At 37.4% G+C, this 14531-nt stretch overlaps 1 protein-coding gene across 5 annotated transcripts; it reads right to left on the bottom strand.

The window, feature by feature from the left end:
• Window positions 1-1879: 1879 nt before the first annotated feature.
• On the bottom strand, window positions 1880-13995 carry puf60b (poly-U binding splicing factor b). Of its 5 annotated transcripts, none has more exons than XM_055207166.2 (11): window positions 13885-13992; window positions 13623-13712; window positions 12790-12822; window positions 9453-9503; window positions 8099-8260; window positions 6252-6344; window positions 5393-5606; window positions 3384-3574; window positions 3169-3286; window positions 2764-3029; window positions 1880-2577 (listed from the first exon to the last, which is right to left on the bottom strand). In XM_055207166.2, the coding sequence occupies exons 1-11, from the start codon at window positions 13963-13965 to the stop codon at window positions 2278-2280; spliced, it is 1599 nt and encodes a 532-aa protein (XP_055063141.2). In that variant the 5' UTR covers window positions 13966-13992; the 3' UTR covers window positions 1880-2277. The 5 variants fall into 5 exon arrangements, with proteins under 5 accessions (XP_055063141.2, XP_055063129.2, XP_055063142.2 ...); XM_055207154.2 differs by lacking the exon at window positions 12790-12822 and adding an exon at window positions 12593-12643; XM_055207167.2 differs by lacking the exons at window positions 9453-9503; window positions 12790-12822 and adding an exon at window positions 12593-12643 and having other exon boundaries at window positions 13885-13995.
• Window positions 13996-14531: the final 536 nt, after the last annotated feature.

Below are 14531 nucleotides of genomic sequence, written 5' to 3'. Positions count from 1 at the left end.
AAAATGTAAATAAAATCTACAATAGCATTATCAACCTCAAAAATTGCGAAGTATATACAAGGTTGCAGTGACATCATTATGTAAAGTGATATTAATAGAGTATAAAACCCTGACCCAAAACATGATGTTAGCAATGTTAGCAGTGAGCAAGCCAAAGAAAGCGACAAAGATGGCAAAAATTAAAACTTTGTTTAAGTGGAGAAGTCCAACTTAACTTGATCATTTTGTTCAGGCTTGATCATCAAAGTATTTTTTTTATCTAAGTGTTTGCAAACTTTAGTCTTTTTTTATAATCAGCTTGTGAGTAAAATCAAAATGATATTATTCATCATCTTCATTTTTTTTAAAAATAGTATTACGTTTGTCTATTTCATTAACATGTTGAATCTTAATCAAAATTGTTCAAAATCGTGTAAAATAAATGCATGTACTTATTTGTCATATTGTTAAACATTTCTTTAAGCAAATTAAAATTAAAATATTTAAATACTAATATAATTTGAATGTCTTCATGATTCATGAATGTATGGTGTCACATGCTGCTGTGACTGTTTAACATTGCCGGCTTTCTATTGGCTGATTCAGAGGTTAAGGGCGGCCATTTTGTGTTGAAATCATTGTAGTTCTCAGTTTGCGGCACTTAAGTCAGCACTTAAGAATGAATCTTACACTTTACTGAAAGTTGCTTTCAGCTTCTTTATAAACGTCTTCTGTTCTCGGACTGGTCCTGCTCCTTGCTGGGAATTTTTTGACACTTGGGTCAAAGCTTGAGACTATTTTTGGGAGCATTTCTGAGATGTTTTATACATACGGGCCCTGGATTAAGCTAATCCTGGTCTGGGAAACCGCCCCTAAATGTCCTAGTGTAACTCATGGCTATCATAAGTGGTTTGAAAGCTCAGTCTCTATTTTTTGCAGAAGTTCACCCCATTTATGGGGAACTTCGCCAAATTAGGTTTGCCAAATTCATGCGGAAATCCAAAACAATTGCAAAGTTTGATTAAGGGTTGGTTTCTCGGACAGGGATTAGACTAGTCCAAGTCCTAGACTAAAATAATGTAAGAGCTATCCAAATTGAAAACCAACATATCTTAAAATACATAAGTGCCCTTAGTTTTGCCTAAAATGCACACAAGTAATGTTTTTAGTAAGGCATGTTTGTTAAAACTAGTTACATTTCCAATTAAAACTAAGGGGTAGTCCTGGCTTAAACTAATCCCTGTCTGTGAAACCACCCCTAAAAGCTTTTTTTTAAGTTAAACGAAATAAGACAAGCTTCTTGAAGTAGATGTATTACGATACAGTAAAATATGTGTTTTAATCATGATAATACAGAAACATTAAAATTAACAATTAATATGAAAAGAAACAATGTATTTTCAAAAGTTGTCATTATTTAAAGTGTAATACATTTTTAATTCTAAAGGATCGAAAGTCCGATTCAGCTGGAATGATGCACTAAATAAAAGTTGTAAAGAGTGCAATATATTTGCATTTCAGTTTTCATTGAATGCATATTGAAATCATCTACCCATATATAGGTGTATACGTTTGTATTATTCTTTATGGGGCGGTTTCCCGGACAGGGATTAGACTAACCCTAGACTAAAATAAATGTAAGAGCTGTCCAAACTGAAAACAACTTGCACTGATATATCTTAAACACATCAGTGCCCTTTGTTTTGCCACATAATGCACGCCAGTAATGTTTTTAGTAAGGCATGTTTGTTAAAACTAGTTTTAGTAGTTAGTATATTTCCTAATTAAACTAAGGCCTAGTCCTGGCTTAAACTAATCCCTGTCCGAGAAACCGCCCCTAAGACTCTTTGCGTTAGTCTTTATGAACTTATTCAACCTTCATTAATGACGTGAACAACACTGCATATTAGAGAAATTTATTGTTTTGGTAAAGCCAGAACCAATGTCACCAACACAATGTTTAGAATTTCAACACAATGTCAGTGGAGAAAAGTTGGCATTTGTAAAAAAGTGGGGGTGGGAATGGGAAAAATTGCATCAAAATTAGAAAAAAAAATAATGACAGTTAAAAAATGCGAGTATTTCACAGTAGGTGACACAAAGAAAATGCATGAGAAGCACATTTTTTGTCCTAAGCTAAATGCCTCCATTGGGATTTTTCCAATAATATTATTACCTATCAACATCAATAAAAAAATAATTACAAGTTTCAAAGAGGCCCAAATCTCTAGCAGCAATGATGAAAGCTGAGTGAGTTTGAGCCTAAAGAGACAGACCAGTTGCCATTGTGGGACAGTCTTATGCAGAGAGGTCGCTGTTATTAAAGCGCTCTTGATCGTACACTTCGGCCACAACCTTGCGACCAGCAAACCAGCGGTTATTAAGGGCCTGGATGGCCTTGTTCATTTCACCAGCATCTGAGAACTCCACGAAGATCTTCACTATTATCTCAGCACCGTCCTCTTCGCCCTGTCGCTCCTGGTATATGATAACCCGATTAACAGCGCCATACTTTCCACATTCCTCCATCACTTCACCTTCCAGGTCATCGTCAATGTCCTCTGGGCCCACCATGTTGCGTAGCACCATCACCGTTGACTGCATGTTGGAAAAGCAAGTTCCCAGTAAGAAAAAAAGAGCAGACAATAAAAAGAAAGCTTTAATTTTACCACCTTTGTTATATGAGAAAACTACATTTTACGCCTACTTCAAAGAGAGACCCATTTGGAATGTCATCCATCTAATCTTTAAAACACAACCAGAATGAATGTGATGCTGTTTAACCTTTGAATGCATGGCTGTTGGTTTTCCTCCACTTGCACTGACGCTCAGCTTCTCCAGTTCACTGTCCTGACCATTTCCCACTGGCCGATCATGGTCTTCGTCAGATCGCCGATTGTCTTCCTCTCGCTTTACTCCAGTATGCGTCTGCAGTATAGATGTAGGTGTGCCCGAAAAACCAGATGATGTGACCGGAGGGGATGCTAATACTGGGTTGACCAAACCAACCTGGGGGACTACAGGGAGAGTGGGGCGAGCAGGTGTAACACCTAAGAACATCAATTACAAAAGAGATTTAAGTCCAAAACTATCTTTTTAGGCAATCATAAAGAACAAACATAAAATGACTGTTTCTGTAACAGTACCATTCATTCTGATAACAGAGGTCATAAACAAATTTCGGCAGACCTGTAATGATGCCAGGGGCCTGTGCAGCCAATACGGCTTGTGGTAGACCCATTTGCTGACTGAGAATGTGCGCTGGTGAAGCAAGAGAACCCAGCACTGTCGCTCCCGCAACAGCCTCCTATACACAACACCATAACAGAGGGTCAAAACAAGGGCTGAATTTGATATGCAAGACAGTAATTCAGGATCCAGTCTGAGCTGAAGTTTATTTGCACCTGAGCAGTGATCTTGGCGGTTGCTGCAGCAGCAGCCACGGCAGCAGCCGGAGGCAAACCTCCAGGGGTCGTAGGCATCAACAGAGGCATGGGAGGAGTAACAGCCTTCCCAACTCTTAGGTACTGACCACCAAGATCAAACAGGTTCATAGATGAGACGGCATCCAGTGATGACTGAGGCTTTTCATATTCTACTCAAAATGGAAAAACACCTGCTTGAATCAAGGCCTATAATGCGTTTACAAACATTCTCTTAGGGCAGTTTCCCGAGGAGCGCTTAGGCTAATCCAGAAATAGGCCTTATTAGGTCATTTAAGAAGTTTTTACAAACATACCTTACAAAAACACTACTTGAGACAAAAAATGTCACTGATATATGTTGAAATTAGTCAGGAATAGGTGTTTTTAAATTAAAGCAACTCAAACATTAATTTTAGTCTGGGACTAGGATGAGCCCTGCCTGGGAAACCACCCTTTAAAGTTTGAGTTTAGATTAACTCCTTATGCATTGCTTATATTCTTCTGGAGTTGTTAACATTTTTGTTTCACTGGAGACACTACTAGCTTAGGGTGTCACGATTTCGATTTTAAATCGAAATTGATCGAAATTAAGTCACAACCTCGAACTTATTTGAATAAAAAAATGGAATCGTCAATGCTGCCACGCCCCCATGTCACGTCCGGTCGGCTTGCCAAGTGGAAAAATCACACACGTATTGAGTGCTGCGAGAGAACCTCCTCTAACTTCGCTAGTTACAGCCAGTTAAAAGATAGCAAGGCAGATGAAGGAGACACCACACACGCTGCTCTTTACATGGGAAACAAAAAACAGCAAGCGCCTCCCGCCTTCAGCTGAACTCAATCAGAGCATGCGCGCGTGCACAGTAGAGTGGCATCTGTGACAGGACCGGTCATTTCTCTGAACTGAGATCCGTATAAGTTTCACAACAACTTATTTCAGTTGCTTAAGAAAACAGCATTTACACATTACTTATTGGGGTATAGTCTCACAATCTCATCTATTGGTAATAAAAGTGCGTTTTTAAGGTGCAAAGTACTGACAGGAATGTTCATCTGACAGGGAGTTTCGTTTTATCAGATGTGTGCGTGTACCATATTTTTCCACTGGCAGCACAACTAACATGGCAGGGCATCTCCACGTTCAAGGTCAGATATTATATTTCATAAAAGTCTAATCTAAAAATGGCATAGCAACTTGTTCTTTCAAAAAACAGTGACATTAGAATCGAAAATGTAATTGAATCGAGGATTTGGAGAATTGTGACACCCCTACTACTAGCATCTGTAGTACTTTCAAAAACTATATTCATAAAATAAAATATGAATTCTCTTTAACTCTTTCCCCGCCAGCGTTTTTAAGTTGCCAGCCAGCACCAGCATTTTTCATGATTTTCACAAAAGTTTAATGCCTTCCAGAAAATGTTCTTCTTTAAACATATAAACAAACACAATATCAAATGAAAGAACAGAACATCTTTCATCATACCTTCATTAGTTCTCTTTTTATCACCTCTCAAATATGGATAGGTTTCTTCAAAAACACCCAATTTTGAGCAAAAAGCTGAGATAATTCCATTTTTGTGAAGGACTTTTGATAGAGATCAAATGCAAAGCGATTTTTAAAACATACACAGAGTTCTTTCACGTGAGGCGCTACTTCCGAGTTGTATAAGTTGGATAATGTGGATAATAGCGGTATTGCGAAAAGCCAGAAATTCTCTTCATTGGCAGGGAAGCGTTTTCTCTTAATTGAAGTTATCTCGTCAGTGGCGGGAAAAGAGTTAACAACAGTTTTGTAACTAATAAACCTCATTAAAATTTGGTTTGATTTAGGCATTGGGTGATCTGAAAAAGTTTGATGCCCTCATAACACGTAAACAACTGTTAGTTGAAAGCCCACTTGTGATCTGTGTTAACCCCCAACAGTTCAAAATACAGCAACGAATCTCCATGAAGTAGGTTTTACAGCACTTTGTAGACGTGCTCACCGATAAATCCAAAGCCCTTGTGCTTTCCCGTGGTGGGTTCCCGTGCCAGCATACAACTTTTAATTTTTCCAAAGGCCTCAAAGACGCTCTTGATGTCATCGTCAGATAGATCTGGGTGGATTGAGGCTACATAGATTCGGTTGTAGGCACGTGCCTCCTCAGCCAGTTGGTCAATGATAGGCTGCGCCTGTCCGATGCTACCTGGCCGCCCCACCTACAGCACACATACCAGCACAGGGGCCACTAAGTGTAAGTGTATGAAGTAATGAGTGTGCGAGTGTGTATGTATACATGAATAAACCTTTTTTTAAAAAGGCAACATGTCTTAAGTTTTACTACATAAAACTGTTAGGGTACAATAACATTCAAAAATTCTTGTATACTGCCAAAGTATGTGAGAGCACAGCATTAAAAAGCTGACTGATGTTTCTGAGTGTCTTCATGACTGTTATCATGTAACTGTGATTGTTAAAAACACATTTTTGGGTATGTGGTATCTGTGCTGCAGGTGGGGCGGCCAGGCAAACACCAGCCAGGCGCAGCCCACCATCAGCACATCCCGGACAGAGGAGAGCACGCCCACCACAAACGAAAGCTCCCTCTGCTGCTCCTAGAAAAAAGGAGCTCCGAAACAAGACAAAATGACAGTGTGGAGGCATAACACATAATATGCATAAATTGAGGTTAGATGACAAACAAAATGGCTAAAGCACACCCCTTCATAACCTAGTTGGTGCACAACTGTGCACATACACACATCACAGGTAGTGTAGACCTGCTGACTGCTTTAGTAGCTCACACACACAACAACAACAAGCGTAGCTACTCAAAGGGGGTTAAATCCCATCTGAAAACCCACCTTAATGTTTCTTCCACCCAGCATGACAGAGTTCATCTGCTCCAAGGCCAGCTGAGCTGCTTCGGGAACCTCATACTCCACAAAGGCAAAACCCTGGGAGATGAGCATTCACGCATTCAGAAAATGTCTCTTACAGCACATAGGTGAATCTCACAAAAATGTCATAACATTTAAAAGGGATTTTGTTTTGAAAGTTATTTTTTTCAGCTGGATTTTTTCGAAATATTCTCAATAATTCACATTATAATATAAGTTCTGTAATAAAACACACATTTTTCAAAATGAATAAATATGCATTAACAAATATATTTAAGGCACCTATTATACAAAATCCACTTTAACAAGGTTTGGACATAAATGTGTGTCAGCAGTATGTGAACACAACAACCCTACAATAAAAAAAATTCCATCCAGAGTTTTTTTTTCTCGTTAAAATTATGTGAAAATCATTCTGCCTACTCATTCACATAAAACAATATATTGATTTAGAATTTCTAAGACACTTTTTGCTGAGAAAGGCCATATGCTTATGTGAAAGCTAGGGCCAGTGCTTCACCCTCAGTAACTAAAATATTTTTTTTGCCTGTGGCCGTTTGTCTGTATGTATTCTTATGCAATGTTACCATTGAGACACTAAGCATTCCTAACGTTAACTTCTTAGCAATGTCATGAGGTTTCTCTTACAACACTGGTCGTTGTGAACACTGTTGCATGTTACGTCAGCTTGTAGAGCAAAGAGATGTTGAGATGGCGGCAGCACCCTCTTATTTGGAGGCCAAACAAATCCCAATTTTTCAACAAAAGGCTTGCCTGAAGCGTGGCAAACAGCCAATCACAATGGCCGCAACACATGCTCCGTTCTTCCATAAACATAATTGGATGGCTCTGCCTAGGTTATTTGCATAAGGCGATCTGATTGGCTAACGCACGCGTTGCCGCTTGAAAAGTTGAGAAATGTTCAACTTCAGCCACGAGCAACTGCACTGACGCGGCGCAGACGGATCCACAATTTTAGTTCGGCAACGCATTACGTCACCCATTAAAAGTAAATGGGAAGCGTCAAGGCTTACGCCCCATGTGAATGTACCGTTACAGTTTACACCAAATTAGAATTTTTCAATTTATCGATTTCACTTACATAATTTAAAAGTAGACATTTCAAGAATTATGTAGACATTTTTATTTTGTTTGTCTGACAAGTATTCGTTAAGTTACAGTTAATTTTTTTGAAGCGTTTCTGAAAGGACTTTACTAAGGGAGAGAGAACAGAATGTGCATCATGTTTATTTGCTTAATATTGTGAAAAGCACAACATTCCATTTTTATTGGGAGTGGACAAAAAATAGACACTTTAACGTATTAAATGATGTATAAATCATATCTGTATGTTCAAAATTAGCAGAGTAATCCAAGTCTCTTTGATGAGTGATTGAAAAATAAAGAGATTGACCAAGAGTTGCCCAAACTGACGAGGCGCTGACGGATCCACAATTCAGTTCGGCAACGCATGACGTCACCCATTAAAAGTGAATGGGAAGAGTTAACGCTTACGCCCCGTGTGAATGCGCCATTAGACATGCTATTTTGATTCTCTTAGCAATGTGATGTTACAGTGCTAAAGCTCCGCCCACAGCCACTGAGTTGTATTACCATAGTTTCTGCCTTCAGTGAGTTGGATGCTGTCTGCTATTTTTTCTCTGATTCTTTATAAAATCAGATCTATTTTAACTAAAGCATCTTTTAACCAAAGCCATTTTGACTACAGGCTCAAACATGTCTTTAAATTATGTGAGATTCACCCAGTAGATTTTATATCCATTTCAGATTACAATAAATGAAAAGCATACCTTGTGTTTCATGGTGACAGAGTCCCACGACATGTCAATACTCTTTATAGGACCAAAGGGGGCAAAGGCCTGTCGGATGGTGTCTTCCCCCAGCTCGTAATAAATGGAGCCCACATACACGCGACACATGATGGCCAGTGCTCGCTGCCTCTGTGCTGCCACCTGATGTTCAGGAAAGGACAAGACAAAAAGACAGAATATTGGCTGTTGAACAAAGTTATACTAACACACAGAAAAAATGAGATCAAATTAAACAATATTAAACAAAATGTAGCTTGTTTTGGAACAGTAGGGCTAGTTACCGCTCTTTTGGCCCTCTTTGCTCACTCATTACGTCACTTACCATTAAGTACAAGCACAGCAATAGGACTTAGGAACATGTGGCATAGCCCCATCTTAACATTTTTAAAAGTGCCGCTTGCAAGTTCCTAAATTAGCATGTGTGCTTGTAGACTAAAACCTATACGGCCATGACTGACCTGAATTCTGTCCAGTGATACTTATTTAGTTAATACGTGTTCCCTTAGCACAACTAATTATCCCGTATAGTGGGCTAAGGTAAGGGTGTTTCTATTTCGTGAGGTGAGATTCTGGACTTACATATAAGATAATCTGTGCAAATGTATCTGTTTTACACTTACTACCAATTATTTTACATTTCACAACACTATCGTTTTAGCATACGTTTTTGGATAGTATGTCAGCCACATTACGATAGTTTACAATTACACATACAGCTCTCATACAGATGTTTTTGGATTGCTGTGGTGACCGTTAGCTTTCTTTCACCGGAGACTAAGATGACATTTCTACAGCATATTCACAAAGGAGAAATGGATCATCCTCACCATTCACAGACACACACACACCACAAGATTTCCTGCAACAAATGGAGCTTTAGTTTGAGCAATGCACTTACAATAGATCACACGTGCATCTAGATCAATAAGCACTGAAATGAAGGCACACACACACTGGTGGCCATGCAATGATTTAAAAAAGACAAAATGTGGAATGGGTTGTAAACTAAGCTAAGGAGATCCTGTGTAACGTTAACAGTAACATCCCTAAAATAATACATTTACATTATTGAAAGCAAAGTCAGTTAATTGAGCTTATAGAGGTACTTAATGATTTGTTTGTTCTCGTTCTAATTTAGTAAATTGTTTTAAAACCAGCTTAATGAAATGGTTGACCAACATTTCGTTCACAACACAGCCATGTCTGCTTTTTAAATATGCTGCGGTAAATGTCTAGTGTAAATGGTTAGGTTAATGCCAGTTAGAAGAAGGATAACGGTCATTATGTCAATAAAGCGTACAGAAGGTAAATAATAGTTTAATATTCTATTGACCGAGTGTAAAGATGAGAGAGGATCTCCAAAGCCCATTGTCACTGCTGCCATCTGAAACACAGTAAAGATGGAAAAGTGCTGAAAAGGTTAGATATCTCTTTTTCCTTTCTTGTACTATTTTTAACAGCAGACAGATATAGTATTCCAGACATATCTGACTGATCAAAGCCTCAGACTCAACTTTAAACTCTGCCCACCTCTTTAAGACACCACCTACTTTGAATGAAAACCTAAAACATACCACTGGCCTAAAACATACCACATACCAACATTACTGACAGGCATTATTTCAAATAGGACAACAAGTAGGCAGCTCACAGCTCCTGTATTATTCTCACAGAGTCAAAAATAAAGTAGGCGTAAAGTATGTGTGTGAATCGTTTGAATTATTATTTATCTGGATGATATGATCAAGATGTCTGCTTGGGTAGTGTAGTGTGTGTATCCAAACGCTAAGATCCAAGATAGTAACGTCTAATCGTTGTGTATCCCACAAATACAAGACCTCAACCAAACTGGCAGTAAGGCACCGTAAACAAACAAAGCATCAAAAGATGCACTTCATTCCAGGAAAATGTTTCAGTCTAGAAAAAATGCTATAAAGAATCTAAAAAATACTACAAGGCCTGACATAGGAAAAAACAATGACAACATGACAAGTTAAAGGAAAAACTGTACTTCTAAGTGTCATTATGTTACAACAGTGTGATGAACTGTATCTTAAGCTATTAAACAGTGTTATACAAATACACTATGCAAATGAGATCAAATGTAGGCTAGTTCCCACTCTTTTGGTCCTCTTTGCTTAATCATTACATCACTTACAATTAACTACAAGCACAGAAACATGACTTAGAAACATGTGGCATAACCCCATCTTATCATTTTTTTAAAGAGTGCCGTTTGCAAGTACCTAAATTAGCATGTGTGCATGTACACTAAAACCTATATACGGTTATGACTGACCTGAATTCTGTCTAGCGATACTTATCATTTAGTTAAAATGTAACCACTAAGCACAACAAATTATCCCAGATGGTGGGCTGAGGTAAGGCTATTTCGATTTTGTGAGGTGAGCTTCTGGACTTACACATCAGATAACTGTTGAGGTAAAATCTATAGAAATTGATCCATTTTACAGCATACGCTTTTGGATAGTATGTCAGCCACATTACGATAGTAAACGTTTACATACAGCTCTTACACAGATGTTTTTGGATTGTTGTGGTGACCGTTAGCTTTCTCTCACCAGAGACTAAGATGACATTTCTACAGCATATTCATAAAGGAGAAATGGATCATCCTCACCATTCACAGACACACACACACCACAAGATTTTCTGCAAAAAATGGAGCTTCAGGTTAGGGGTGGGTGATTGATGATTTTATATTGTGATCGATCTTGAAGATGTTCACAATTCACTTTTTAGGGTAATCGTATAGATTGTGATCTCTTCTAAAGTACAGAACAAGTGCATTTTACTTCATGCAAAGCGAAAGTAAAAACGGTTATAAAGCAGATATAAACATACACAAGGTACGCAAACACTCAACTTTGCATTTGGCTGTTATGTTTATATTGTGCTTATATTATAAAAGCACTCTGGTTACAGAAACGCTACATGCCCAGACACACCAGGCACACACACATCACACAGCGCTAAGGGACCAAATGCGTTTTGTGTTTTCTGTGCACAAATGAATCAAAACATCTTATGAAGTCCCAGATGAAGTACTACTGACAGACAGACGCGTTAGAGCAGTCGAAAATTACAATAAAAACAAATGGAAAAAGGGTGACTGAGGCTGTCAAGCTTAAGATGTAGTTTAAAGCTGTGGACACCACAGCAATTAAAAGACTGATAAATACTTTACATGTATGATCATCATTATGATAGGATTTTCCTACTTTGAATTTTTTAAAGCTTTATCTGATAATTTACTGTAATTAACAAGTGGTGATGTCGATAATTGCAAAAATGAGCAAAGCCCCTCACACAATTTCCCAGTCTTCAAACGAAGCACTGTCTTTCTGCATCGCACATATATCAAAAAAAAAACTGATACAATGGTGAAAGGTTGGAAAACAAAATCCTATCCAATGAGGAAATGTTTTCGGTGTTGTTAACACAAATGTTTTGCGATGCGCAGCTGGGATTTGTGACTTCTTTTAACATTTAAAATAGTTCTAAGGACTTTGCGCTCGCCGTTCACATTAGTGGGGTACTTTTAACTGTATGAACATGTTTATTAGCCACCATCGAAGATCAATTTTGACCATAAAAAGTCATGTACATTTTACGCATGATCAATCATTATAAAATATGTAATTTGCTTACATTTTTTTATAATAATTTTAGTAACAGCGCTATTTAAAATACTATTTGAGTTTTGAGTACTTAAAAGTCGTTAGTTGTAAAAAAGTTGTTTTATGGTCTGCTGATTACAATTTTATTATTTTAAATAAAGTTTATCAGGTTTTAATTGCCATTTTTCAATGTAGTGTTTTAAACTGTACAAATAATAAATTCATATGCGCATGTTTCAGGCTGGATCTTAAATTTGAAAAGAAAATCACAATTCAGATCGTAGATTGTGATTGTCTGTTATAAAGATCGTGATAATGCTTTCTAAAGAAAAACACCCACCCCTACTTCAAGTTGAGCATTGAACTTACAGTAGATCACACGTGCATCTAGATCAATAAGCACTGAAATGAGGGCACACTCACTGATGGCCATGCAATAATTAAAAAAGACAAATGTGGAATGAGTTGTCAGCTAAGCTTAGGAGATCCTGCGCAACATTAAAAGTACCAACCCTAAAATAATACTTCATATCCCGATCCTGTAATTCAAGTCCCCTTGCATTAATGAAAGCAAAGTCAGTTAATTGAGCTTATAGAGGTACTTAATGATTTGTTTGTTCTCGTACTAATTTAGTAAATTGTTTTAAAACCAGCTTAATGAAATGGTTGACCATCACAGATTTCGTTCACAACACAGCCATGTCTGCTTTTTAAATATGCTGCGGTAAATGTCTAGTTTATATGGTCAGGTTAATGCCAGTTAAAGAAGGATAACGGTCATTATGTCAATAAAGCGTACAGAAGGTAAATAATAGTTTAATATTCTATTGACCGAGTGTAAAGATGAGAGAGGATCTCCAAAGCCCATTGTCACTGCTGCCATCTGAAACACAGTAAAGATGGAAAAGTGCTGAAAAGGTTAGATATCTCTTTTTCCTTTCTTGTACTATTTTTAACAGCAGACAGATATAGTATTCCAGACATATCTGACTGATCAAAGCCTCAGACTCAACTTAAAGCTCTGCCCACCTCTTTAAAACACCACTTACTTTGAATGAAAACCTGAAACATACCACAATTAAAGCACCAACATTACTGACAGGCATTATTTCAAATAGGACAACAAGTAGGCAGCTCACAGCTCCTGTATTATTCTCACAGAGTCAAAAATAAAGTAGGCGTAAATGTGTGTGTGAATCATTTGAATTATTATTTATCTGGATGATGTCATCAAGATGTCTGCTTGGGTAGTGTAGTGTGTGTATCCAACTGCTAAGATCCAAGATAGTAACGTCTAATCTGGATGTAGCAGTCTTCCAGTATGAGTCCCACAAATACAAGACCTCAACCAAACTGGCAGTAAGGCACCGTAACGAAATAAAGCATCAAAAGATGCACTTCATTCCAGTAAAACGTTTCAGTCTAGAAAAATACTATACGGAATCTGAAAAATACTACAAGGCCTGATGTGGGGAAAAAACTATTACAATCTGACCAAAAGAAAAAACTAACTGTACTTCTAAGCATCATCATGTTCCAACATGTGTGATAAATTGTACTTTTAGTTTTTTTTTTTAAATACAGCAATATTATTTCAAATTATTTCTTTGTGTAGATAAATCAAAATAAATACTGCTAAAAAAAATTAATACACTGGTGTATGTATGAGAACCCTTTACATGACAGTCAGTGGGGATACTATGAAGTTTTAGTTGCACTACTGGTCTGACATAATTAGTTCCAATAATTCATTATTTTTCTCAAATAAAAGTTCAACAATGTGTAAACCATAAAGCATTGCACCGTATGTGTTTTGCATTTAAAAAGAACATCAACATAGTCAGATCATCATATCAGCTCACCTGTAAGTTTGTGAGCTGCTGCTGCTGGTGGGCAATGGTCTGTTTCACTAAAACACTCTTTATGCTCTGTTCCATAGCATACTTCTTAGCCTAAAAAGAGAGGAATCAACTATTAAGTAAGCAGAAACTGGTAAACTGTTAGTGTCTTAATGTCTAGTTCAAAAAAACTTCCATTAGTCTAATTCTTTCTCTAGATTCATTTTCTATTTAATACCAAGGTATACCAAAGTAAAAAGCCCTAAAATTCAACAATAATTAGTACCTTTTGTAACGCCTCCTGCTGCTCTGGCGTAAGAGGCGGCAGTCCAAGCTTTGCACCTGTGCCTTGTCCATTCTCCATCATCAAACCTTTGCCTCACAATGAGAAAATTAATGCAATGAATAATATAAATAATAAGCAAACATATAAACAATACTTCTAAAACAGAGTGCTCAGTGAACTGATGCATGTTATGTACTTACCAATGAGGCTATGCTTTACTGAGCCAACCAGGATCGAGAAGCCCGTGGAGACTTGCTAGCAAAGCTCTCACAATATTGCAGCTATCTGTGGATAATGAAAAGTTTTAATTAAAAGACTCAGCTACAATGTGAAGTTATAAAATCAACTATTAACCATTACAATAGTTTTATCTTTACTGGCAGAAGCATTTTACAAACATCATGTTTCAGCATTTTTTTAGGCTAACTAAACTAGTGTTTCTCACCCCGGTGGCCTCAAATAAACTTCCTAATGGCCTTAAGACAAGAGGTGAATATTTAAAATAAGGAAACAACAAACATTAACATAAGCTAATATGCTAAAACAATTAAAAGTCAAGACACTTAATATCTAGTTATTTTATAACTGATCTGGTTATATCAAGCTCTAAAATACTGTGTAGAAACTGTAAGTGTGGGGCCTCTAAT

The sequence above is a fragment of the Misgurnus anguillicaudatus genome, chromosome 21, assembly GCF_027580225.2.
Source record: "Misgurnus anguillicaudatus chromosome 21, ASM2758022v2, whole genome shotgun sequence".
Lineage (NCBI taxonomy): Eukaryota > Metazoa > Chordata > Actinopteri > Cypriniformes > Cobitidae > Misgurnus > Misgurnus anguillicaudatus.
Note: the sequence above shows the minus strand (reverse complement) of the source record. Positions and strands in the feature narration are given on the sequence as shown.